Genomic DNA, 27,918 nt, shown 5'->3' with positions numbered 1-27,918 from the left:
AGCCTGGACTAGCGTTACTTAGATGTTAAAAAATTACTTTAACTGAAAACCAAGTAGTTTAGGTAATAAATTACATTGCAGTTGTGCGGTACCGGTACATATCGTGATCGTAACTATAACAGAATGAAGGCTTTTCGCATGAAACACAACTACGTAGCACGTAGGAAAGCAGCTTTCCTCAAAGTTGCAAAGGTTGCACCAGCCACTATAAAATTCGTTACTAATACCGACCATTTTGCGTAAACAACATTACTCCGTACCTGCCGTATACGGTACGGTACCACTTGCGCATCGACGCGTGGACTCCGAGTGTTAGTCACACGTGACCTTTAAGCAAAGGCGACAACACCTGCTGCTGCTAAACAAGACGACGACATCACGGACGACGAATCTTCGTTTTCTGTGACGTTTGCACCGGAAGTAGATGAAGCTATAGCTTTGGTATTTTGTTGAGGTCCCCGCCAGAGGTGACGATGTAGATGTGTGATGTGTTGTGGTTTTACTATACAGGTTTTACCCAGCCAGGATCCTCTCGATAGTCCGGACTTCAATCCTGTAGATTACATTAACCAACTGTTTCCAACAGAACAGGTAGGCGTTATTAATTATTATTATATGTGAAATTTTAGTTGGTTGTCCATCATATGATGATCATGTACCATCTAGCTGACCACTACGGTAACATTATAGCGTTGACAGTTGTAATTTAGTTTGTGATTTTAGTCTTTAGCGAACATTGATGAGAAGATATCAAGGAAGTGTGTAGCTATCAGGTATGGATAAAAAGATTATTGTGTCTGTTTGGTCCAAACAGTCAGTATATCTCATTATTAGTTTGGCATGTATACACACTTAAACATGAATATTATTATTGAGTTGTAAGAATAAATACTGTATTCAAATATAGAGACTACAGTCTATATTTTTAACAACAAACACCAACTCGAGCTTCTAAACAAGAACAGTCTTTGGTCAAGGTGGTGTGCCCTGTGGCATACGTCTCCAGTACATACTGGTTTTGTCGATTTATACAGTAGACCCTCTCATATCCAACCCCCTTCGTGCAAGCCACGAAGGACTAGAGGTTGGATAAGTGAACACAACGGATAATTGAAGCATTGGAGTTTCAACCGTACCTTGGAGTTCTAGTCTGCTTTTTAGTCCCAGTATATACATTGTATGAACTCTGAAACATGTACAATACACTAGTGATAGAATGATTGCACGAAGACGTAAGTAATACGTGTACTATATGCGAACTACAATCACCAAACTAATCCTAGAAGCCTCCGTATCTTTCGTTGCCATCACTGCACGTTGTCACTGCGCTTGTGCAAACGGGCGTGTGATGTTGTATCCACTTTGGAAACAGGGTCGGATATGCGAGGGTTTATAGTACTAACTTAGTATAGACGTGTAGCTCAGGGTTCAATTATTGGCTTGATTAGGATCAGTACTTTTTGCACATTTAGAGTACTTTTCAAAAGTGTTTTTATTTCTTTTTGACATTTACAGTGCAGACATGTGGTTAGGAAAGTACTAATATTTTGGTTTTGTGTTGCTGCATATTAGCTACAGCGTGCATTTGATTGGTGTCCTTTGTTCAAAGAAATGTGATATATAGTTTTGTTTATTTGTTCTTTCAAGTTGATTCTATAGACTCGCCTATGTTTCAAACACTAGTATACTCTAGATACAACAAACAATTCATACACTGTTGATTAATGTGTAGTGTGTTATCTGTGACATGATGGCATCTTTAGTTTTTGTGTGATTGTGATGTGGTGTGTGTGTGTGTGTGTGTGTGTGTGTGTGTGTGTGTGTGTGTGTGTGTGTGTGTGTGTGTGTGTGTGTTTGTACATGCATGCGTGCAGTGCATATACCCGCACCTATGTGCACATTTGTGCATTAGTTTAATTGAGTAGGTACTTATAAAATTTTCTTGTATTAGACGTTTAGATAATGGGCTAAAGATGCTGTTTGAAGTCAGACTAAGTAGTAATGTAGGCCATGATGGTCGTCAGGTAACATACATTTCGTTGCCACTTGTACAGAAACCATTTACACACATGGTAAATTGCTTTATTTTAGTCACTGGAAGAAGCCCAAAGAGCAATTCAAGAACTGTTCGTTCGGATTAGAGACATCAAAGCTAAAGCTAACAAATCAGAACAGATGGTGCATGAGATGAATAGTAAAAGACATTATCCTGACATCAATGTTTATAATGTAAAGGAAATCACACGTGACATCAAGCAACTCGATCATGCTAAACGACATCTTACCACATCGATCGCAACATTAAATCATCTGCACATGATCGTGGAGGAGTAGATACACTGAAGTTTGTTTCACTTCTCGTTGTTTGTATCAGAGTGAGTAGCTAATATGTCATTGATATCCATACAGAAACTTGATCACACGACGTCAGTATGGCGAAAGTCATCAACTTCTACTATGGTGTGGATCATTTCAAGAAATATCTTGCTATACCACAAATATGACAACTTGCTGATGAGTTAGACCAATGTGGTTCTAGCTACTTATGATGATCTTAATTAATTAATTGTATTTTGTAGAGTTCACAAACTGCAATACAAACTTGGTTTACAAATATTGTCTGATTTTTGTGACTTCTATGAATGTCAAGGAAAAGCGGTAAGGATTTTATATGTAGCAAACCAAGCTATGTACGTTAACTTTCTTGATGTAATACTTTACAGCATGTTCAAACTGATCAGCTAGCAGACGCTTGTGCTGTTGTTTAAGTTCTTAATGTAGAAGTAAGGTAAGGACACCAACACTTGTTTTGAACGATTTTTATATGCATGATGTTACAGTGTATAATAAAATCACTAAGAAGTTTGGATGTTTGTGGAAATTTGTAGCAGAGTTATAGCCCATTCGCACTAGCGGATTTTACGGTACCAGCACGGTTTGGTCAGCTCGGTTTGATTTTGTCATGTACTGTGAACGCTTACCATGTCGTGCTGAGAGGGTGGCAAGTGTGCTGTCCCAGATCACTCCAATTTGCCATGCTGGCACGGTTTGGCTGGGATGTTTTGCGTGGTGTGAACGGTTACCGATCAGCAAGCATGTTCGTGCATGCATAGTGTATTGCAAATGGCGTGGTCTGAAGGAAAAACATTGTTTCTGATTATGTGGATCGAACAAACACATCTTGAGCGATGCCGCCATACTAACTAGAAACGTATAAGACACTATAGTATGAGCAATGTACACATCATGATTGCTTTCTCCGGCGTAATCTCCTTTTCGACCTGACATGATTTGTCGATCTGGATTGCTGAATTGCCGTCAATAATATGGCAAGGAAAGCATGCTGATGATCCATGATTCTCAGACTTAGTGTACGTTACGAGTGGCTACACCCACTAGATTGCTAGAGGATTGTAGTGTGAATAGGGGCTGGCACTGTTTCCTGGCATGCACCGGTGCTTTCTAGCTTTTTCTCAGCACGGTTTACAAGCGTGCTAGTGGGAACGGGATATTAGGCATTGGTTTACATTAAAATGATCGTCATTTTTTGATAGACTTTGTAGCATTAGTTTGGTTAATGTGGAGGTAGGTTACGATTAGATTTATCCTTGATTAAAGAGATTCAGTCTAGCACTGTATAGGTAGCATTTATAGTTAAATGCTAAACTGTAAATGCTATGGTGTGCTTGGTGATTGGCTTTCATATTAATTTCTGCTCGGCATTAGTTTGGAATTTTTTTATTTAACTAGTAATTGAAGCTGTATTTACGCTGTCGCTTCTACAGCTGTGAGCCTTCTGAAGCCATGATAAGATTGTCGATATGAAAAGGCGCCTATACCCAGGATTTTCTAGGTGGAGTTTACAAAAGTTAGTATCATCAAAAAATTAATGTCAATGACTTGACTTGTTTTGGTTACCTTTCACATACTCATCCTAATTCAAGTCTCTTGCTATCGCATAGCATCAATGATTTAACAATCTTCGTAAGGTAAGCTACAGTTCTGAAAAGGGATCAGCATTCGCGCTAAAGTAAAGTATATATATTCATTTTCTGTGCATCTTTTCACATTAGTATCACTTTTAAACTGTTCCAGTTTTTGGCTTGGTAGTCAGCACAGAGAAATTGCAGTAGTACTGTAGTGTACTGTGGCCTTTAATTGAGTGTGGCAAAGGGTATTGTTGTAGTCTGCTTGTAGAACTACTTGCCATAATGTATTCTTTGTACAAGACAGGGTCATTGTTATTGCTATTGTTAACATAATAGCAAAACATCACTATTGCATGTTCTATGACTATAAAGCCAGTCAGCTGTATACCTGGAGTGCTCCCCAAATTTTTCAATTTATTGGGTTGAATCGCTATTGTTCTATGACTGTAAAGTCAGTCAGCTGCCTATACCTGGCGTGCTCCCCAATATTTTCAATTTATTGGGTCGAGTCGCTGTTGTATGTTCTATGACTGTAAAGTCGGTCAGCTGGCTATAGCTGGCGTGCTCCCCGATTTTTTGAAATTCATTGAGTTGAGTCGCTACCATTCTATGACTGTAAAATGCAGGCAATAAAGTGTCCAGTCAGTCACTGTTTTGGTAACTGAACAGAAAACGCAAGTGCTAACGGAGTCATGCAGTCATTTGGAGCTTGAAACGGGTGTGTAGATAGGCATCATGAGTAAACAGACAGAAAGATGCAACAACAGGTGATATATGGTAGGTAGACTAAACCGATTACACGGTAGCAGGACAGATCAAAGTAAAGCCTGCAGGATGCAACAGTTGGTGATACATCAATCCCTCCTGATCTCATATTGGCCTAGCCAGAAGACATCTTGCCAATAACCTAACATTCTAATACTCACCAGCTAGCAATTCCGCATGAAGATCAGGGTTAAGAGCATTCTCAACCGAATTTTATGGGCCAGTAGATGCTCTGACCTCCACTTGGTCTGGCCTGGGTAACCCTAGCAAAAGCATAAGTTTAGTCAACATGCAAATTTGGAACGTGTGTTAAGTAACTTTAGATTATTATGGATAAATGATGCATGTAGAGGCACACATGATTACGAGGATGAGGGATACCAGAGATGATGAGGGTGAGAGATGTTGATCGAGCAGGTGTAGAGGGTGCTGTTGTAGACCTCTGTTGCGGCGACATCTAAGAAGGTAATTCCAACTGTGATATAAGCAACGTAAATATTGAACATTGTACTTTTGCACAGAAAAGGAGGAAGACAGCGTAGACAAATAGGTACTGTACTTCACTCACTCGATTTTCTGTAGTTTCTCAGACTTAACTAATTAAAAGTTTAGTAGTACAAGTAACCTTGTTGACCTTTGTCACAGCTGGGTCTTACTTGACTGAACGGGCTAATCAAGAACAGTGATATGGTGAGTATTAACTTGTACTTGTTCCTGTCAACTAACACATGTCACAATTCCCACACATGCCTGTACCTACATCAACCTATCCACACCATTTCTTCTCATCTGTGTATGCTTTGGTGAATCTTATAGTGTCACCACAGCCAGCTGCAGTTGCAGAGCTGCCACCACAGCAGCTCAACGAACTTTGTGGTGTTCAGTGAAACTTTTGACTAAATATTTAATTAATGGGTTGCTAGTTAATTAACCTGATGTTAAAGTGTAGAAAATTAATTATGGGGTTGAGTGGTAGCTAATTAACATGATGTTAGAGTGTAGTAAATGGAATAAATGAGAGACACTTGAAAGATTTGTGTGCATCTAGCAGCATCAGGCAAGGAACCTTACCAAAGCAAAACACACTAAGAACTCAAAGTACTACAGTATTAGAATTTTTTAGGTATGAGCATAGTACTCTAGTCTGCTACTGTTCTTTTTATCTGTTATCAAATTTGAGCATCAGGCAACTGTGTACATATCAGTATGAGATATACAAATTACCAGAAGTTTTATTGTACCATTTGTTACCAGTTGTTTCTAAAATACTTACTGTTTGCAGTTCTAAGCTGTTTGCAAAACCAACACCTACAGAAACTATACTCTCCAGCATTTAGCAGATCAGATGCATCTGACCTTTCAGAGACCACCACGAGAAGGTATAGCTGGAGTTTGGCCTCCCCAGCACCTAGTGTCTTCCATAAACTACATCTCAAACTAGAGAAAAGGTTATGGTGCAACATGTGACGGTTTAATTAATACCAAAAAGCTCCATCCAGCACCCTAACCAGCCGGCCGTTTCTAAAAACTAATTTGCAAGCCACGTCTGATGGTTTGAGGCGCTTTTCACTGCTTGGTTGTGTTACTGTTTTTCGCTGGCGTCTGGTAAGCTGCCATCTGAATCGGTTTGAGATATGTAGTCCAAACAGATGCATGCAGTGTGTGGAAGACATGATTTTGCACTGGCTAATTAAGGTACTTGGGAGGCCAAACTCCATGCAGCTACCTTCTCGTGGTAGTAAGAGGTCAGATGATCTGCTAAATGCTGGAGAGTAGTTTCTGTATGTGTTGATTTTGCAAACAGCAAATACTAAGGATTTCAGAAACAATGGTATAACAATGGTACAAGAAACTACTGGTAATTTGTATATATTGTACTGCTATGCACGCTAAAATTTGATAACAGATAAAAAGAAAAGTAGCAGGATAAAGTAATATGCTCATACCTAAAGAATTCAAATACTTTAAGTTCTTAGTGTGTTTGGCTTTGTCTATCACCCTATCTATTGGGAAGGTCCCTTGACTAATGGCTAGATGCACACAAGTCTTTGAAGTGTCTCTCATTTATTCTATTTACTACACTAATAACATCATGTTAATTAGCTACCAACCCAACCTCTTAATTTTCTACACTTTAATCAACAGCAGGTTAATTAACTAGCAGCCCATTAATTATTTAGTCAAAAGTTTAACTCAACAACACAAAGTTTGTTCCAATGCTGTGGTGACAGTTCTGCTCTTGCAGCCGGCTGTGGTGGTGGTGGTGGTGGTATTGCGACTGCAGCTGGCTGTGGTGGTGGTGGTGGCATTGCAACTACAGCTGGCTGTGGTGGTGGTGGTATTGCAACTGCAGCTGGCTGAGGTAGTGGTATAGCAACTGCAGCTGGTGGTGGTGGTGGTCTTTGTGATTGCAGCTGGTGGTGGTGGCACTCTTGCGATTGTAGCTGCTGCTGCTGCTGGTGGCAGTCTTGCAATTGCAATTGGCATTGGCAGTGGCAAGGCATTTGCAGCTGGTGGTTGTGGCAGTATTGCAACTGGCATTGGTGGCTGTTACGCCATTGCAGCTGGCCATGGTGGTAGTGGTGGGGGCGGCTGTGGTGACACTAAAAGATTCATCAAGGAGATAAGAAGAAATAGTATGGATAAGTTGATGTACAGGCATGTGTGGTAATTGTGACAGAAAGGACAAAATAACAGGCATGTGTTAGTTGACAGGAACAAGTACAAGTTAATACTCACCATATATCTCTGTTCTTGATTTGCCCGTGCAGCCCAGTAAGGCCCAGCTGTTACAAAGGTCAACAAGATTACTTGTACTACTAAACTTTAATTAACTAAGTATGAGCAAACTGCAAAAATCGAGTGAATGAAGTACAGTACCAATTTGTCTTTGCTGTCTTTCTCCTTTTCTGTGTAAAAGTACAATGTTCCATATTTACGTTGCTTATCAACAGTTCGAATTACCTTCTTCTTGGATGTCACCGCAGAGGTCTGCCAACAGCACCTTCTATACCTGCCTCTACATCTCTCATCCTCGTCATCTCTGTATCCCTCATCCTCGTAACAATGCATGCCTCTACATCCCTCATCTATAATAATCTATACCTATTACACCTTCCAAATGACTTGATTCTTTGCTATTGAAGATTATATAGGAAAATGAAGGTGGGTTGGCCTAAGCTCCCTCTGACTATTATAAGCCATTTAACTCACACCTTAGACTCTTGTTTCTGGGATCAAATAGTGGCATGCTTCTCTACTAATTGCTTAATGGTAGTCATTTGTTTTCAGGCAGTCACATTATTTGGAGTAATACCAACCTAAAGCCTTCTAGGGTCACACATCAACTTGTCTGGTAATTATTAAACTTTCTACTAGCAGCTGGTTATCGTACTAGCAGGCGGTTATCAATATGGTAACAGTCTCACTGTTACCTGTCAATTGAAACAAAAAGTATGTATCTCCTTTGTGGTTACACAGAACTATACCCTTCCCAATTTACACTAGCAGATACTTAAGGGGGCTAGAAGGTCATCATTCCCATGTGAATGGAATTTGGCACATGTGAACAGAATTTTGTAGAATTGCAGCATGGTCAGTATTTCCGCCTAAACTGTTAACCTGTGACCAGCTAGGAATTGAAATACAGGTGCATGATCTCTTCTTTGATCAGATAGAAATTCCTTGTAAAGCCTACTCAATTTTACTTTAACAGATAGTTATAGCAACTTGATAGATAGCATAGAACAATTAATCAAAACCTAAAAACTCAGATCGAAAATTGCGGAGCAACCAAAAACACTACACTTAGAGATTACACCAAACTGTACACATTGCATACAAGCAACTAGCTGAGTGCCTGTTCTTTGCCCTTGCAGTTTGGAGGAAAAATTCTGTTGATTTCCAACTTTCTCACTGCTTGTCAGAGAGGTAGTGTGGGGTTACGTCACATGTAGTACCTGTCCACCGCAAATTTACATCAAGTATCCTGTTCAGATCAGAGTAGGAATTAGCAGTCATTCTCCATTACCCCAAGTGCAAGTTATTAAAATCACAGCACATGACACAAAAACGTGTTGACTAAACTTATGCTCTTGCTGGGTTACTCAGGCCAGACCAAGTGCAGCTAGGTCAGAGCATCTCTTAACCCTGATCTTTGTGCGCAATTGCTAGCTGGTGAGTATTAGAATGTTAGGTACTTGGCTAGATGTCTTCTAGGCCAATATCAGACCAGCAGCGATTGATGTATCACCAACTGTTGCATCCCGAAGGCTTTGCTTTGATCTGTCCTAGCTGTTACTGTGTAATCGGTTTGTCTACCTACCATATATCACCTGTCGTTCTATCTTTCTGTCTGTTTACTTATGATGCCTATCTACACACCCATTTCAAGCTCCAAATGACTGCATGACTCCGTTAGCACCTGCATTTTCTGTTCAGTTAGCGAAATAGTGACTGACTGACCACTTTATTGCCTGCATTTTACAGTCATAGAATGGTAGCGACTCAACCCAACGAATTAAAAAATTGGAGTGCACGCCAGCTATAGCTAGCTGTCTGACTTTACAGTCATAGAACAATAGTGACTCGACCCAATAAATAAATTGGTTAACATCAATAAATTGATGAATTGACAAAATTGGGGAGCACGCCAGGTATAGACTCTGACTGATTATGCAGTTATAGAACAATAGCGCAATAACAATATTAATGTCCCTGTCTTGCACAAAGAATACATATGGCAAGTAGTTCTACAAGCAGCCTACTGCAATACCCTTTTGACAGACTTATTAAGACATAGGCGCATGCCCTAAGTACAATGAAGTAGGCATACCACTGCTGAACTTGTGCAAATGTCAGGTTCGTTTACAAATTACTGACATAAAGTTCTGACACTCGATGGATGTCTTGTTTGCTTTTTCGCAACCAGGTCTGCAACTTTGTTGGGTCTAAAGTACCAGTGATCGAAGAGGGCATTGAAAAAAACCTACTGTGAGCTCGTGGACAGGATACTTGTTCTATTAGCGCTTTTTCGATTTGCAATGGTGTGATTCCAATTTTACATTTAGAGACCAATCAAACTTTACAAGTATTTCTTCAACGGTATTACTACATCTGCTTGCTGTCTGTGCAGACCTAAAAGATACATTAGCACCTTGATGGCGAATCATGTCTTTGAGGTAGTTGTTACATTAGATCCAGAGGAATATTCTTTCCTAGTCCTTCATGAGTATTGTAGCCTCTATTCCACAGTTAGCGGTAAGCATCATAGGGACTCAGCAAAGCATACCGATCAGACTGGAAGCATAACGATTCGATCTCTAGCATACTTATGTCTCCCAGCTTCATTAAAGTATAACATTTTTGTCTTCTAGAAACGAAAAAGACGGGGTCCATCCATCTCTTTAGTAGCATCTTTAAACTTCATTTCAAGCAGGGCCATTGCTACAAAACTTTGTGTGTAAAAGAAGGCGTGATCAAGGGAGAGTTGAGGCAGTTCAGTTTCTAAGGTCCCTACAACAATCTGAGATGGACTGAGATAGAATGAAGCTACTGTTGCAAGAGGATCAAGACAAGTGATGCCATGACAAACTGCTTCATGGTCTCTTCTTTGTTCTGCAGTGAAAAACGTTTCTTTGCAGGTAACAATCTGAAATGACAAGGTATTAATTAACTGCAAACCACCATCGCATGTGGAAGTTTCAGTAGTGATTCTACCTTTCTTCCACTTATTGGTCCTGTACAACGACCTAGCCGGTAATTCATTACCTTCTGACAGTCGCTGAACGTCTGACTTCAAATCTGCTACACTACCCCATACTGCAAGCCTTCCATTCGATCACATTGTGAATCTTCAAAAAGCGCAGATGACACTGTAGACCGAAATCGTTCGGCTGTTTTCTGGTCTCCAGTGAATGGTACAGGAAGGGTAGTGCCCTCATTTGGGTACGGAACATACTGCTGATTCACAAAACGGACAATATCCATCATTCCTTGACTTGTGCTCTCATTACACTCAAGCAGGCCTAAAGGTAACTTTGTTGATTTTCAACTAGCCTCATACTGATGTTCATGACCCATATGCCAACAGACCAAATCTTTTAGATGACTCAGTCCATCAAGATGAGACACAACAATTCGAGACACAAGATGAGCAAACTCAGTTCGCAATGACAACATGCCTGTTTCAGATGGCAAAAAGTCAATGTCATCAATTGATAATATTGACTTTCTACAACCACTATTAGGTAGATGTAATGGTTGTATTACCCATTCCTCTGTTGCAACAAAATGAAAGCAGTGTAATGATTTGTCTCTTTTGTCCAAAGTGATATGCTTAGATTTATATGGAGGTCAGAGTTATCGCCCACAATTTGCATTGGATGATACTTAGGTTCTATGGTAGGGTGCTCTTTGTCCTCCTCCTGAATCTCACATTCATCGTTACTTCCAGATTCACCCTCACTTGCGTCAATCACGGTAGCTGAATCACATGAATCAAGGTCCCATACTAACGGGTCGGAATTCAATCCTTTTGTTATCACAGTGGATGCATGTTTAGTAACATCGACCACTGCATTATCCCTATAGAGGCACTCACAGACCTTCTCCATTTCAAGATTGGCTTGTCATAACCAGATGTCATAGCGGATACCTTCATTCTTTGACTTTCAGGAGTTACAGTGACACCTAAATGACTTAGGCGAGTGTAAACCCTTTTCTTGGCATCAGCGTTATACAATATTGACCCTGTAACGTACTGCATTGCTGTCATTCTGCATGAGCAAAGCCTAAGTAGGCATGTTGCAGCCATTGCAACGTGCCCATAAGACTTTGTCATGCAGACTCCCTCTTCCTTAAAATTGGATACTGCCTGCAGTAAAGCCAGCAAAGTAGGTGCATGCTGTTCCATGTCCGCTATAACATCTTTTGGAACAAAAGATGCAAGACTTGCTAAGTCAGACATTCCTAGCTTCGTCTTGTCCGTATCAGAGCACATTCTGGCTGCCTCAGTACTCACCTTTTTACAAATAGTAGACAGAACATCCTCAGACGTGGTCCTACAAGCTATACGAGCTAGGGTACCCATTCTTCCATGGACAATAAATCTTCCAATTGTTTTGAAATCCTCATCTTCGAGGCTATATTCCTCTGTTCTAGACGGAAAGTGGAGAGCAACCTATGCAGCCCATTCAAAACATTAGCACGCAAGCAATTGCTATTGGTTCACGTATGTACTTACAGACACAGGTGCTGTTGGCTTTAGTGGAAAGGCATCATGTCGCGGAGTACGCCTACTAATAAGTCTCGGAATCCGTGACGACAAGTTACGGCCAGAGGCTCCGAGTGTGATGTCTGCCAAACTGCCTTCGGATTCATCGAATTGGTGAGTGTCAGAATTGAAGTTTGTCGGAATGGCAGTACATATTTGCCTACAAAACAATTTACATTCACCTACCGGTAAACCGTACAATTATTCGATCCTTATTACGCCTTCTACACTCACCTAGTTGATGCAGATGTAATTCTTGGCATCATGCACCGACTAGTAGACACAGGCTGTGCCACCGGAAACAAGCTCTTTCTCAGCTCACAGCGACGGAGAGCGCCGGCTGAATTCTGTCACCCTGATCTACAACAAATCAAGCTCTAGATATACATCACGAGAAGCTCGCAAGAACTTAAGACTTCCCCACCCCACTGACTCTGTGCCTGTAGTAGTGTGAACATCAGACAAAGCCACAAGTGTTGCTGATAAATCTTGCTTCTTCGCCGCTGGTTTACCTTCCGGTGATGTCAATGATCGTTTCATCAACATGACCACTCTATCAGCCGTCGAAGATTCAGAAATGCAAATAAACTGCTTCAGATGATTTAGTTTGAGCTCTAGTTCTTCGATTTTTCAAGCTTACGTTGATAGGTCCTGCACAGCAGCATTGGTAGACCATCACCTTTGACAACTGGTCAAGCAGTTACACTAGCTAGTGTTCTAGCCAACGTCCCTGCTGCAGAATCAAAGAGTCGTGGTGTCCAGCCATACACCAAGATATGGCCGCAAGCATGGAAGACCTGTCTTCTTGGTTTGTGAGATCCCATTGCACTAGTGATATATGTTTGTGTAATGCACGCCCGTTATCTTTCCATCTCATTATTGACCTAGGTAAAACGACCCTAGGCTATTAGACTACCTCTTTTGATAAGTACGTCCCAAATCATTTTAGTATCCACTTGGTCCACACTAGAGTTTGCGCACACTCTCTAGTCTGGAAGTTCGAGGCTACGGGTTCCCCAGAGCTCTTTACATAGGGCTCTGGGTTCCCCTACGACAATCCTGACCTGTTTGACATTACAAGCTAAAATTTCATGCAGCATTTGCGCACCAACAAAGAGTGCCAATCTTGCAAACGCACGCTCCAAGAGCGAGGGATGACCGTACCTTTGCTGATCTGCTGCAATTTGGAACTGTACACTGTTTTCACCACACAAAGAAGTAAATGAGACACACGGTTTTAGTGTTCTGACCACGCCATCTTGGCTTGGTTCACATTCACACTAGACGAATTGAAGACGAGCTGACCCCGGATTGGCACTGCAAGTTGTGGTGGGCCGAGCCAGCACGGTTCTGCTTCGCTTGGTCCGCGTTCATACAATAATTTCATTCGTTGATCCGGCTAGGAGTGTTGGTGTGAATGGGGTTACGTTATTACACGGCACGGCACGCGTCTAGACCCCACACTACACTACACTACACTGTTATCGCTGTATCTATCCAGGTAGAGTCCCGGATCTCATCTCAGTCATTTCCTAATCTCGGTCACTCGTTCTCTGCCAAATAGCTGCAGCCAGACCTAGCTGCTACACTAGCATCATAGTCCTACTGGATAGCAACTAGGTAGAGCGGGTCACATCAGCATCCGTCGTAACGTTACTGCTGCAGAACTTGAAAACTGATCGCACCTATTCTCGGTCACAGAGTATCATATCTCAGTCAGTGCTTGCCATCTCGTTTCTACAACTCCGTTTGAGACGCAAATCAACTCTCTCTCGATAGGCTTACTATATCACTTCCTTTCGCCAAATTGTTGGTTTTGTCTTGTCAACCTCTACCCTCGGAGACAACGAAGAAGACGGATGACTCACGGGACATAATCTCAGTCACCTGATCTCAAGTGATTTTCTCTCTTCAGATGCAGATCTGAGGCGTTCTTTTTGGCTCATGTTATAGTCATCACCTCTGGCTACTATACCTACGGGGTGATGTTAGTGCTCATCATACTGTTGCTACGGCAGAATGCGAAATTTGAGAGACAAAGACTCGGACATCCAGGATCATATCTCGGTCAGTCGCTTTCATCGAGGTTCTACAAGACGAATTGAGACGTTAGTCATGTCTGTTGAAAGGTTCGCTTTGGATGTTTATGCCACTGAATAGCCGGTTTTGTCCTTCAGTTTTTCTGTTGCAGGGCGGTGAGAAAGGTGATCGACCTACTGGACATAATCTCGGTCACAGTATGAGCGCACTTCTTGGGTTCTACAGCTTTCAGGTAAGTGGTCTTACCTTCATTGGGCATTGTACATACGGTCAGTCAACTAAGGATGATTGAAAATGTTTTGTAGTGAATTTGTATAACTATAGCAGATTCTAGTAATTAGACTGTGTTGGCAAACGTTAGTTGTTTTGTGTAAACTATGTCTTTGAATAATAATTAAGATAACCTTTATTTAGTACATCTGGTTTAGTGCTAATTAGCAAATTTTGTGAGTGATAGATTGATCATCATGGAGATAAACATTGAATCCATTCTGGTACAAGTTGAATGTCACAAGAGTATGCTAGGACTCTGCATACTTGTAAACTGTGTACATACTATGATCTTGTTGATTGTAAGATGTTAGCTACATCAGTTATTATCAACAATGTGCACTGCTTAGTTATATACACTGAAGGTTCGTTGGATATCTTCACTGGACTAATTATCATAACTGTCTCAGAACTGTGTCATGAGAAAGATTGTTTTCTCTTTGGCAACATGTCACCATTTTCATAAGTTCCCAATCAGCATAACTCTCCTAAGGATAAAAGTAAAAAGCAGTTTGTGTGCAATTCTACTTGATAAAATCATCAATCATCCCATCCGAGATAAAGAATCATTATATCTACCAATCAAGCCATTCAAGAACGTAGAAACAGGTAGGAATACTCTCTGGTTAACTGCCAACAAAATGTGAAAATTCAGAGTCATCACATTGCTTGTTTGAAGTGCTAGAAATAGTAAGTTAGACAGACACATTCGTGACAATATAGCTCTAGAACAGTACACTAAAAATCACACAATACAATCTACTCAGGAACCCATCTTTCTCAAAATCGCGTGACCGAGATTATGTCCAGTAGGTCAATCACCTTTCTCACCGCCCTGCAACAGTAAAAACTGAAGAGACAAATCCGGCTATTCAGTGGCCTAAACATCCAAAGCGAACCTTTCAGCAGACATGACAAACGTCTCAATTCGTCTTGTAGAAACGCGATGAAAGCGACTGACCGAGATATGATCCTGGATGTCCGAGTCTCTGTCTCTCACATTTCACGTTCTGCCGTAACAACAGTACGATGAGCACTAACATCACCCGTAGGTATAGTAGCCAGTGGTGATGACTATAACATTAGCCAAAAGAACGCCTCAGATCTGCGTCTGAAGAGAGAAAATCACTCGAGATCAGGTGACCGAGATTATGTCCCGTGAGTCATCCATCTTCTTCGTTGTCTGCGAGGGTAGAGGTTGACAAGACAAAACCAACAATTTGGCGAAAGGAAGACATATGAGCCTATCGACAGAGATGACTTGCGTCTCAAACGGAGTTGTAGAAACGAGATGGCAAGCACTGACCGAGATATGATACTCTGTGACCAAGAATAGGTGCGATCAGTTTTCAAGTTCTACAGCAGCTACGTTACGACGGATGCTGACGTGACCCGCTCTACCTAGTTGCTATCCAGTAGGACTATGACGCTAGCGTAGCAGTTAGGTCTGGCTGCAGCTATTTGGCAGAGAACGAGTGACCGAGATTAGGAAATGACCAAGATTAGATCCGGGACTCTATTGCATGGCCATTGCAAACTACAGCATGAATAGCAACAAGTCTATACACTTACTGATTCTTCTTGTTCGATCCAACCCTTGCTGCGATAATGCTCCAACACAGCTTCCAGACACTGAATCCGCCTTTCGAAGTCTCCATGCAGACCGAGATCGTCACACAAGAAAATAAGATGTTCGAACCCCATCGTCAACACATCTCGAACAGATGGCAGATGTGGTGTCGACGTATCCATTTCGCGCCTGCCACGCTTTGCTGTAGACATCGATCACGCTGAGTTTCGCCGAATTTAACAGTGCGCTTGCGCAATTGACTTCGAGTTGTTTTGCATTCATGTTTCATTTCTGTTGCCAGGTACGTCGTACACATTTTGCTACTGCGTACACTTCAATTGGAGTAAAGTTGGATGTCTAAAACGAAGTTGTTTACCACTGTAATCAGATACCGACTGAGTAGCCTAGGCACTAACTATGCAAATCATTTTAGATAGTCTAATGAGTCTCCAGGTTGAGCAAACGGTATAGCAGTATCAGTTGACCTAGAGAGTGCGCCGCAGTCAACACGGCAAGTGCAATGGCAGCTAGTGGTGAATCAGTTGATCAAGCTACAACAGGTATAAACACACCTAGTCCATCTTGCTGGTGCTCTCATTGTTTGTTTGCAGAGGCTGTGCTACTCACAGATCCAAATCGTGTAATGCAAATGAAAACCAGAGAGCTTGTCCGTCTTTGCAAGAAGCTAGGCATTACATTTGATACGATCTCTGATGATGGACGCTCACAATATATCGAAGCTTTCTTGCAGCGTCTCAGTGATAGTGGAAATTTCATTCCAGCAAAAGCTGTAAGACCGGTTTGTTAGCGTTGCATGTTCAACTACCTTTGCGAGTTGCTTTGACGTACCATGTAAAGACAATTGGCGTTGTACATCCCCTGTTTTGTTCACGGCCTCTATTTTGTTCACGCACAATTCGTTCGCTGTAGTAACTAGATATGCTCGATGCTAGAAAGAACCATGTCAGTGCTACAAGTTGCTTATGTCTCAAATCGCCGGTTACCCAAAGAGAAACCTGAAGATTCGTTTTGTCTACTTGTAGTATTAGCCTAGCAGCAGTCTCAGACATCAAGCTCGCTAGTCTATAGCTTCTTCTCATGTCGGTTCTTGGCTTCGGGCAAACCCATGATCATGGGCGGAGAGGAATTTGTTACTGCGTATCTACAGAGCCTGAATAGCCCTGCATGGGTCTACGTTTCTCCAAATGCAGTTTGATCTCTCTGTAATCTTGTCTTGGACAAATTCGGGATCACTTTTGGAATGTGAAAGACGAGCTCTATAGCTATATAGACGCAAAAATCTTTGAGAGATTTATTATTCCGCTACCTCCTCTAGCAGCTGTAAACTGGAGCATGGCTGCTGTACTTCCAACTACAAGAAGCCATGCTAATAATATCTTTCATCCATCCTTTTTGGATGTCTTGCAAATTTTGATTCAACAGTACGCACGTCATTGTGCCCAAAATTTATAAATGTAGCAGCCCTACTCTGGAGCGACAGCGGCTGGTGTTGGGGAGAAAGAAAAAGATAAGAAACACGATGATGATGTGACCTTAGTCGAGGCACTGTTCTAGCCCCTAGTGGTTGCGTCTCTTGGTTTCTGGTCAGCTCAAAGCTTGCGAACGTTGAAGATCATCGCGAAGAAAGCTGCCTCAATTACACAACAAAATTACTCTCAGTCGGTCAGTTTGCAATTAAATTGGACAATTGTCAGTCTTTTTTGTCTGTGGAAGAACAAATTGATGCTAGACTGACTCTAGATAAACAGTTCTTAGGAAGTACTCTGAAACCTGTACCACCGACCTCCTCTCAGTTTCCACCTGGCTTTAGCGACCGCATCCACCTGCTCAACGCGACCAACCACCGCCAATCCAAAGGCCCTACAGCAATTAACACCTCTTCTAAGCGATCACAATGTTCACGTGTACACCTTTTTCTTCTTGATTACACATTCCAACACGGCTGTCACCTCTCAGAGGTGTTGCCGAATAACGTGTGGTACACTTGTATTTGGAGACGAGTGGCAAAAAGATCTCCTACATCAAGCAAAGAGGCGGTGTGAGGATCGAGACAGAGAGGATGTCGTTGACGCTGGACAACATGGCATTGACACAAGTGACACTGAAGATGATGATGATTATGATCCACCTCAAATTTGAGTTTAAACTTACAAACAAGCCGTAGAGCTCGTGGACGACCTATTCCAGTTTTCACTCATCAAAAATGATCAGAAAATGCTGGATTTGGTTGCAAAGCTGGAAAGTGTGGTGCAGAAGATGAGTTTGAAGCCAGGCAGCTGCAAACTCTATCCGGTTTCTTTTCCCTGTTACAGTAGCTAGCTTTGATTAGACAGTCTGTAACCACATGGACGAAATACAGTATGTACAGTGCAAGAAACAAGAAACGAGACGTTAAGGACTTTGTAAGTACCGTGTCGTGGTGGTCTGGCATGCAGGGCTATAGGTGTGCGGAAGCACCAGGCTTCCTCTACTAAGCGGCCACCTGTCCAAAGCGACCAATACCCTGGGTCCCACAGGCGGTTACTTAGTACAGGTTTTACTGTAGTAGTGGGACTGATTGCACTTGTTAGTTTGCTTTTTGTGCATTAACGATCGAAAAGATAGTGCGTGCGTGCGTGCGTGTGTGCGTGCGTGCGTGGTTCAAATCTGAGGAAGTTGCATGTATTTGGTGAGTGGAAACATTAGGGACCATTATGTTGCAGGCTTAAGTTTAGGATGAGCATTTGCGTAAATCCTTTGGCAATAAACTCAGACACAATTGTCTCTCTTTCCTCAAAGGATGCAGTAAATGAGTCTTTTGACTGGGTTGGCAACTTCTACTAACTATGACCCTAACATTTGCTACTGAGCTTCTAGGTGAAACTTGTTTGAGTGTCTACAACTCAGTTGTAGTCGACCGTCCAACGCCCTAAAATCCATCAAACGTGTTAATTGCAACCATCGCGGAACTAACTGCCGCGAAACCCAAGTGGAGATAATACACCAACTACTGCAAATCAGCTTGTTGGCCGTTCAGAATGTGCAAAGTACAGAAGAAACAGGCAACTTTTAGGCGCCGCGCCTTCACTTCTAAACGTCATTCATCGCATAGCTATAACGACCTACAGTGGAACGTCGGTTATCAATCCGGCTTTTTCGGTACAAGCGCTAATCATTCATGACAATTGATAGACTGAGAAGCTCACCTGAAGAGAGCGAAAGTACTATAAGAAGGTATTGTTGACCAGGTCCGTGATACCCACTAAACCAAGCAGAGCTGCTTTCCGTAGTAAACAGTTGCTGCAGAAGGTAACGTAAGCCGCATGAGGTTAAGGGGATGTTGACCTTTGGTTCTAACAGCCAGTTTCTTCTGCTACAATGACGAACTGTTGAAGTAGTTGCGTCGGTTGAATTAACTGGTAAGGACGCACTATGAAGCTTAGGGAACATCATCAATTGTCAACGCGATAGCTCACAACATTAGCCACACAACTTACACACTCGAGAACGCCCCACGCGCTACCAAAACCTTGGAGGTTTGCGTCGTTAGTAGCTCGTTCTCGTTCGCTGTCTCACTCATTCAATGGGGTGGCGATGCGTGAAGCTAGAGGCGCATGTGCGAAACATTTTCGAAACCTTTTGAGAGTGGCTAGGTGATATTGTAAGTTTTTTGAATATCTTTGACCACTTTAGCTTGCAATGAGGCATCGGCTTCTTTGCAACTCCAATCGACGCTGCGCGGAATTGTCCACGACACCGCACAGTGTTGGATATCGCCTAGTTTGACTAGTACGTACGTTGTATCCGTTGTGCCATCTCCAGGTCTCTGGCTTCGGAGATGAGTTGAACATTGCGGTGCTTTGCACAGTCGAGAGAATCCCTTGAGTCCGATGTTTTAGCCTGCTGTTGCAGGTCGGGCTTGGAGGCTCCATTCGCATTGAATCGCTGAGACATGTACACAATTTTGTTAGTATACACTATAGATTGTATTTCTCTAATAGGGCGATATTTTGGTAGTCGGTCGTTAGTAGTAGAGACTCACACAGCTCTGTGGTTAGGTATATGCTGTAGATTATATTTCTCTAATAGAGGGCACATTTATAGAATCACGATATCTATATCCTCTGTGATGGTATTATTGTACACATTTATTTAGATAAGATGAAATTTATTAACACATTTACTGGTTGACATTTGCTAGGAGAAGTAGAAATTCCTTATTGATGTCTGCTAGAATATAGGAGAGAGATTTATATCTGTTATTTAAATTAAAGGTGCACAAACAGTAAGCTAACTTTGGCATCACTGACAGCACAAACCGACGGCTGTTCGATAATTTATTAGAGCTATAGTGTGTCCGATTTATGAGAACAGCTGCGAAAGTTGTAAATTGTTGACGTAAACGGCAATCAAAACGTCAAACGATTAAGCCTAATCTAACGCGTCTTCTTTATATGTGTTACTATTCCCTACATTCATGCCTTTAGATGAAAGGAATTTTTGTTTGGTATGCGTATATAGAAGTGGCCTAGCGTCCGATATCAGATTGAAGACTCTACTTTCCAGGAGCAAGGTTTCGACCTGGAATACAAGGTCCCGTGGCCCGGCACCCTTTTGGAGAATTTGGTGAAAGCACTTTCATGCACACGCTCGCGCAAGGGCCCAAAATCACATGCAATACCAGCCATTTAGCTATATAGTAGAGCGATATATACATAACACGCATATCTACAAGCAGGTCAAATCTTTCCGTTTTTTCTCTTTGAGGTCTTTCTCTTAGCTATATAATCTGAGCGGCATTGTTTTAAAAAATTACTGTGCTTCGATAATGCATGCATTTTATATTAGAACAAAAAATTTTCTTTATATAGCAGTTTATGCGAGACGTTATTATTTAGTCATACGTTGCATGTTGCAAACTATATACGCGATGGTGTTATTACTTATCTCATTACACAACTCCAATTTACGTAACATACACTTCTACGTTGGTAAAATTATATTGTTTACAGTTGCTCATAACTGTGTTGCAAGCACTACTGTTAGCTAAGATAATTGCTTGCCTTTTATTGCATTTTGTAGCCTTTGGCGTCAGCGCTGGGAAGATTCAAAGAAAAGCGAACTCGCTTACAAGAATGGATGCTCCCTCTCATTGACAAACTAGAGTCCTTTCTCAACAGAAGAGATGTGAAGCGTTGGTTGGATAAACTAAAGATTTCTGAAAGTGAAAATTGGATTGATCAAGCCACATTCGAAATGATCAGAGAAAAAATTGGAAAAGAAGTACCAAAGTTACTTGTTTGTGGTAAGACTCTCTCTTGTTTTACGATTCAATTAATACTTAGATGTTAGAGCAACATTTCAATTAATAATGACTTTGACAGGTTGCACATCTGCGGGGAAAAGCTCGATGTTAAATGTTCTTCTGGGAGAAGAAATACTTCCCGTTGGGCATGATTCTACCACTTCAGTTCTGTGCGAAATATATTATACAGAAAGAAAGGACGAGAAAGCTGCAATCATACATCTCAGAGAAGGAGACAATTTGAGAGAGCGAAAGCTAAACTTGCGCGACGACGACGATCGATCACTGTTTCAAAATTACATTCTCAAAGGACGAGCTTCATCAAAACACGCGAAAGATGCAAATAGAGACAAAGAAGTTTGCTTTAAAGTGGAAGTGCTGCTGCATTTAGACTTTCTTCAGGTCAGCTATATCTACTGTAGTTGCATTATTCCGCATATGCACGACTAGCTGATTTTTCCAGACAAATTAACACACGCACGCACGCGCGCGCGCACACACACACGCACACACACACACACACACACACACACACACACACACACACACACACACACACACACGAGGAGTGTGTGTGTATGGGGAGCTTGTAAAGCCTTGTTCACAATATGCATGTGACGGACAGCAGGCCGTTTCGTTCCGTAACGTTGCGTTCGCACACTTTAACAGACAGCGGCATAGCCTCGTCCCAGACGCAGTGTGAATTGCAGCCCCGGATGCGCTGCCATTACCACTACGTCTGGTTCCGTACTGCTCCTTGTGGTCAGCGCTAATCATGGACATGATTAGTGTCAGTTAAAGGTGTACTTTGCCGGCGTAGTAGACTACAGGGAACGACTGCAGCGTGGGATTTTCGCTAATTAGCGTGCAGAACGCAGGCGGCAATCCGATGCATTGCAGTAGAGGCATATCATAGGCGTAGGAACCGGGGGCCCGAGGGAGCCTTGACCCACCCAATATTTAGCCTCCAAAGCTGTATCAATGCGGCGATTAGACCCTCAATTTGGCGTTTGGCCTCCCCAATCTCACCAAACTTTCTACGCCTATGCATATGACGCATTGCGGCTTTAACTGGGAACCTGTGTACGCGTTCAAAGGCGTATCATGCACTGCAAGTGCTATTTCTGATCTGCTATTTCACAGATACACTCTCTAGATAGCGTAGCTGCAATCTCTTAACAACGCTTGACAGCGGTCTATAATCACAATGTCGACAAGTACAGAGGCTAGAACAACGCTAAAGCCCAATCGAAAGCTCAGTTCTTAGCTAATATCACTAGTATGACACGCGCTGAAGAATTTGATTACATACTTACTCCCGCCCAGAAAGGCGGTACCGAACCAGACGTAGTTGTGATGGCAGCGCATCCGCACTACGTCTAGGGCGAGGCTAGTCATACATGCAGTGAATGCTTTTATGCTACGTGACATGACCATGCGGCCAGGTGTCGCAAGGATAATTTCCAGTTCCATCCCAGCGACAAACCGAAAGTCGTTTCCGTTTTAGCGGTAAAGCAAATAGATAACTAATTACGGCTGTTGCGAATATTCAAATTAAAATTTGGTTTAAATATGAGTGTCTTGTATAATGGCAGAAGACTGTGACAAAGGACGTGCATTTCTACCGGTCCGTTTTTTCTTCAAATTTGCTAGCGCCACAGCAAACACAACAACAGAGTTGCCTTTTCGTGGTCAAGTAAACAAGTTAGGTATGTTGAGTTAATGCCTCTGTCGCAAGATGACGGAAGCCGGACTGTGGGGCACTGATCACTGTGCTTCAACGTTGGACGCAATGACGCAGACGTTACGGAACGGAACGGACTGCTGTCCGTGACATACGCCGAGTGTCTGGTCATGCGAGACTAGCTAGCTATGATATAATGTTATATCCTCTTCTCTATTTTTTGCCTATTTCCCGTAAGTGTGAACTCGGAAGTGAGTAATGAAGTATAGGTCACACCAGGTGTGCTCATTAGAGCGCTAGGAGCTGCTCCAGTTGGACCATGTTACACCAATTATTTTAAATGGTTCCAGTTGCTGATTCGTTGGTCTTACATGATAATTGGATAATAATCATTGCTCCACCCGTTTGTCTTTGATATGCAAAAGTATTATCCTTCCGTTTTGTTCCTAGGAAAGGCTTAGATAATTTGATAAACAGAAATGCCAGACCTAGCGGTTTCTAACGATACCGAGATCATCTCGGAATTCCAAAAAACAGCGGAGACATTGATGATTTTCAAAGTTCACACTTATGGGGAACAGACAGTAGTGTACAAATACAAAGAATAATTTAAAAGCCATAACAAAGCAGTTTTATAGTTAGACAAATTTTTGCAGTTGAAATAGAAATTATTGCAAAGACTTTCTTTTACTATGCAATTGCAAAATCGTGTGTAGGAAACGCACTGCAAGAAAAGCCATCTTGATTTAGATTAATCATATAATTGACATATATACATGTAATACATAATTATTGTACTTTTAAGGTTTGAAATTTATAAATGTAAATATATTTGGGTTAGTTATGGATGAGTTTAATGTCATTGCTTTCATATTACGTTTAATTTGCAATTGAATTAGGATATTGTGCTCGTGGACAGTCCTGGAGTAACAGCAAAAAGGGATTTGGCGGCTAGAGCGAATCTACTGGAGCATTGCCGTCACAGTACGCATTGCGGAGTTGTGCATGTTTTGGACCCGTCTGAAAAATCAAGTGAAGAAGCTTCCCAAGTATGTGTAATATTAATTGAAATAAATAATTACCTATTTAATAAATAAAGTTGCTAGATCATCTTGCTACTTGAATAGTACATGCAGTCATCTAGATAACCAGCTTTCACTTCAACTAAAGACCAGTGGCAGATCTAGACGGGGCGCTGGGGCACGTGCCCCCTTCAGACGACCTGAAACGTCACACAGGCAAAGAGTGCCGGTCATGGTCATTCGTTTCTGCCATCTCGCCTCTCGGCTCTGACAGACGAGAATATTGAAGACCTCTGTACAGTCTTTGACCCATCTGCCTTACCGTTACTTCGGAAGTTCTCCCAATTAGTAAAAATGTGGAAGCAGGAGTGGAGCATAGCAAAAGCTGCAGGTGGAACGCTGCCAGCTGCAGGTGAAACACTGCCGGCTACATTAACAACGACATTACAAAATGCTGAAAGAGTGGGTTTCCTAACGTTTACACAGAATAATGCTCATTTTCTGGTGGCACAAGTTACAACTGCTTAGATTATAACCGATGCTGAGCCCAAAAAATGCTGCTAGCAATCCACTTTTAAAATTATATTTATTTATTAATTTTAAGACCTAGAAAAACCAACTACAGATAATTATAAGTAGCCTGCTTTCAGTTTACAATAATATTTAGCATGTCAAAGTTGGTATTAAATCTGTAGTAAGCGTCTGAAAAGTATATGTCGATAGAGAAATTTGGCTCCGTTTGTGTGCCAAGCAGGTTTTGCCGAGCAGGTAGTTGCCCCTTCAGTCACGCAAGTCCTGGATCCGCGCCAGAAGGCCTTTTCACACTTTGAAGCGCATTTTAACCGCATTCGATCTATTTTGACTTGGATGCGCAGTCACTGCGTATTGACCCGTTTTATATATTTTTAGTGAACGCAATTTACGTACAAACGTCATATACACGTCTACCGTTGTAACGTGCGTTAGACCCTGCGTCGTGCACGTGGGGCAGTCTCTTCGCGAAGATAGTTCTCTGTCTCTAGCTAGTTACAGTTCATTTATCTATATTTCATAAGCACAGGATAGAGAGGGAACGTAGACCTATACTGCTGCCTACCATTACGAATTGGGTAGGCGTGGTGCCGTGTGCAGCCTCCAATGCGCATTGAATTTACTTCAAACCACCTCCGCATTAGCCTCGTAACAGATCCTTCTCGCACCATCGTGCCCGGTTTCCGTATGACACGACCACGCCGGAGAGTAATCAACCTTTTACGATAGCTTGCGATCTATAGAGTGCAAGCTTTCATGATTTACTTTGATTAGCGCACTTGCTCCAAAGTTCAACTGTTGCAATTACAAGCACAGCTACTAAACATTGCATTGTTTCTTAACTTAACTTACTTAATTAATAAAAAGCGATTAATTAAGTTAGTAACATGGATAACAAATTTTTGTGAAAAGGCAGGAGGACTTGTAGAAGCATTTGTAGAAGAATCTCACAGCTTTGCCATTGCCGGTTCGGCTCTCTTTGTCGCAAACAAATGGGATCAAGTTCTTGAGAGCAACCAAGTGCAGAATGTTCGAGAAGTACTGTTGCAGCAACTAGCAAAGCTATGGCCTGGATTTCAAGAACATCAATTAGTGACTGTTTCTTCCAAGTTATCAGCGCTATATTTAGCGGTGGGAGTAGTTCACCCAAACATTGAAGAGTTGTGTAAAGGAATTGCAGATATACTCGCCAACGGAGTTGAGAACATAATTATGGAAACCGCAAAGTATATGAACTGTTACTGTATTATGATACTTTCTTATTCAATTATTTTCATATGTTTATTAGGTCATGTTTTAATCTTCTGCTATTAATTTCTGACGCTGTTTCTCGCACTTTACGCAGTTTCAACATGCCCGCAGCAAAACGAGGGGCCAAATGGCAACGAGATTGGCGACGCCTAGAGCGGCAACGAAAGGACTATTATGACAACGGAAAATTAGGCAGCATGGTAAACGACCTAAAATTCAAAATAGCCAGTTTTTCTCAATCTTTGGAAACTTGTTACAAGTCAGGAGAATTAAGAAATACGATCAAAAAGATGGCCGAAAAGCAATCTAAATACCAAGGAGACTTCACGTTATCTGTTCAAGAGAAATGTGTAGGTTTCTTTGTTGCTGAATCTCTTCTCGACGCAATAACAAATCGTTCTGAATACGCCGAGCTTAAGATTTGGTGCGAAAACGAACTGGAAGTGACAAAGGCATGTTCTGAAGTTGGATTGCATCTTCATGACTTGGCTACCGTTTATAGTACACAGCAGGCTATTGCATGCCGTTGCAACCAGAGTTGTTCAAGCAATTCTACGATGTTAAAAAAATTATTGTTTACATTGTCTTCTGTGTTGCTACTGCCATTCAACTTTGTCGGCATCCTTATACTTTTGCCTACTCTGGGTACTTATGATTTTTATAAGATTGTACCCACTTACTTCATAGATGACTTCTACAGCAAACTGTTGTTTGTGCAGCAAGTAACAAAAACTTTTGAAAAATTCTTTAGTGATTTGATTCGTGACAACAACTTGAAATTGATCAAGCTGTTGGAAAATTTGCTATCGGACAATGATTCTTCTGTAAACATGTTACTTCATGACATTCCCAAAAAACTTGCGAGAGACCTTGCAGATCTAAACATGTTAGCACAACAAGACGAAGAACACGTACAGGAATATAAGCGATTACTCGATGAAACAACCGATATTTGGAACCATTTAGCAGTCAAAGTCATCAAACTAGACGTTCACAAATGGCAGAAAGATTCGCTCACACTATTACGCTCAAACTCCAGTGAAACGTCGACCACAACATCACCATCAGAAGACAAGGTTTTCGATGCACGTCTGCAACGCTCAACGCTTACCGAAAGGCTTAACGAAAATGTAGTAGTTGAAGAAATCGCCAATCTAAAGTCTACATCAACAGCTGAAATGCAGAAATTACTGACAGTGGTTTTAAACAAGTAAACATGACAGTTCCAATATAGCTTGTATGCTTTACAAATTTTTAATTTAATTACAGCTTTCAACTCAGACATGAAAATATCGTCAAAGTTTATGGATCCGTGCTGCTCGGGCCGGAAAATTCGACTATCGGCTTGCTTTTTGAGCAATGTTTCAAATTCCAAGCTTCAAATGAGATATTTTTGAGAGACGAACGAGGTTCAAGAAAAGTCGAGAGAGTCAATGAGATGGCTCTTCAACTCACAAATGCTATTTCTTTCTTGCACGATCGTGCAATTGTTTTCGGTGGCTTCAAAACGGACGATCTAAAGGTAAAAACTAGTTTGTTTTGTTAGCAATGTTATTGTGTCAATACGCTTGTGACAGATTTCTTCCGATGGTGCGATTAAACTTGTTCCTCCTCCATTCAGCAAACCGTTGTGGCCTTTAACATCCAACCTCGACGGTCCCTTTCACAGCGATGTTACATACGTGGCTCCTGAAGTTCTCTTACATTATTTGTACGACGAATCGGCTGACATCTACAGTCTAGGGATTATACTGACGGAAATATGGAATGGTCGTCGTGCTTATGACGCAGACAAAACAAGTTCGATTGGATCAGTTAGGGACTTTATAAACAAGGTGGAGAGTGGTGAGCTGCGACCAAGAAGCATAATCCAGCTGTCAGGAAATTATGAGCTTTTAGGCAGTGAGAAGACTATAAAATCATTAGCGGTTAGATGGCAAGACCTCGCTGATTTGTGTTGGAACAACGAGCCTACAGAAAGACCAACAGCAGAGAAATTTTGCGAAGAATTGACGGAAGCATCCCAGGCGTCGTAACTGTTTGAGACAAGAAATATGTAGACAACAATTTATGTTTACTTTTACAGCAATTGTTTGCTTTTGTATCTCTAGTTCTTGTATGTACGTGACAGCTGATGCAACGATTAGAATATCGTAATTTTTTCCATTTAGTGACGTTGTTTACTGTTGAAAGACATTGTACTATTTGCAGATCTGCACTAGAGTGACATTCATGTTTCGTACATCTCTGGCACAGAGGAGGTAGTTCGCTAGCGTGC

General features: G+C 41.7%; 2 protein-coding genes and 3 long non-coding RNA genes across 6 annotated transcripts in view; 4 read left to right on the top strand and 1 right to left on the bottom strand.

Moving 5' to 3' along the window:
* Positions 1-315: 315 nt before the first annotated feature.
* LOC134187208 (uncharacterized) lies at positions 316-3,437 on the top strand. Its single transcript, XR_009971066.1, has 9 exons — positions 316-441; positions 511-591; positions 724-773; positions 1,952-2,024; positions 2,092-2,178; positions 2,236-2,344; positions 2,410-2,518; positions 2,580-2,658; positions 2,724-3,437. It is a non-coding gene; the product is annotated as an uncharacterized LOC134187208 (long non-coding RNA).
* Positions 3,438-3,564: 127 nt separating this feature from the next.
* LOC134191325 (uncharacterized) lies at positions 3,565-5,707 on the top strand. The gene is made up of 4 exons (XR_009971770.1): positions 3,565-5,159; positions 5,216-5,244; positions 5,340-5,384; positions 5,511-5,707. It is a non-coding gene; the product is annotated as an uncharacterized LOC134191325 (long non-coding RNA).
* Positions 5,708-6,755: 1,048 nt separating this feature from the next.
* On the bottom strand, positions 6,756-9,243 carry LOC134190210 (uncharacterized). 2 transcript variants are annotated; one of them, XM_062658657.1, is made up of 4 exons: positions 7,659-9,243; positions 7,575-7,603; positions 7,434-7,480; positions 6,756-7,297 (listed from the first exon to the last, which is right to left on the bottom strand). In XM_062658657.1, the coding sequence occupies exons 1-4, from the start codon at positions 7,764-7,766 to the stop codon at positions 7,245-7,247; spliced, it is 237 nt and encodes a 78-aa protein (XP_062514641.1). In that variant the 5' UTR covers positions 7,767-9,243; the 3' UTR covers positions 6,756-7,244. The 2 variants fall into 2 exon arrangements, with proteins under 2 accessions (XP_062514641.1, XP_062514635.1); XM_062658651.1 differs by having other exon boundaries at positions 7,575-9,243.
* Positions 9,244-13,434: 4,191 nt separating this feature from the next.
* LOC134192256 (uncharacterized) lies at positions 13,435-14,760 on the top strand. The gene is made up of 3 exons (XR_009971917.1): positions 13,435-14,096; positions 14,159-14,239; positions 14,465-14,760. It is a non-coding gene; the product is annotated as an uncharacterized LOC134192256 (long non-coding RNA).
* A 1,342-nt stretch (positions 14,761-16,102) lies between these two features.
* Positions 16,103-27,918, top strand: part of LOC134185873 (uncharacterized) — an 11,860-nt gene continuing 44 nt past the window's right edge. Inside the window, exons 1-10 of the mRNA XM_062653761.1 lie at positions 16,103-16,148; positions 16,281-16,407; positions 16,459-16,637; positions 20,930-21,152; positions 21,232-21,554; positions 23,736-23,885; positions 25,302-25,615; positions 25,678-26,850; positions 26,910-27,162; positions 27,218-27,918. The exon at positions 27,218-27,918 is cut by the window's right edge and continues 44 nt beyond it. Coding sequence (XP_062509745.1) covers positions 16,368-16,407; positions 16,459-16,637; positions 20,930-21,152; positions 21,232-21,554; positions 23,736-23,885; positions 25,302-25,615; positions 25,678-26,850; positions 26,910-27,162; positions 27,218-27,676 — 3,114 coding nt within the window. The 5' untranslated portion in view covers positions 16,103-16,148; positions 16,281-16,367 and the 3' untranslated portion in view covers positions 27,677-27,918. The remainder of the gene's footprint in view (positions 16,149-16,280; positions 16,408-16,458; positions 16,638-20,929; positions 21,153-21,231; positions 21,555-23,735; positions 23,886-25,301; positions 25,616-25,677; positions 26,851-26,909; positions 27,163-27,217) is intronic.

Source organism: Corticium candelabrum, chromosome 1 (assembly GCF_963422355.1).
Source record: "Corticium candelabrum chromosome 1, ooCorCand1.1, whole genome shotgun sequence".
Classification (NCBI taxonomy): Eukaryota; Metazoa; Porifera; class Homoscleromorpha; order Homosclerophorida; family Plakinidae; genus Corticium; species Corticium candelabrum.
Note: the sequence above shows the minus strand (reverse complement) of the source record. Positions and strands in the feature narration are given on the sequence as shown.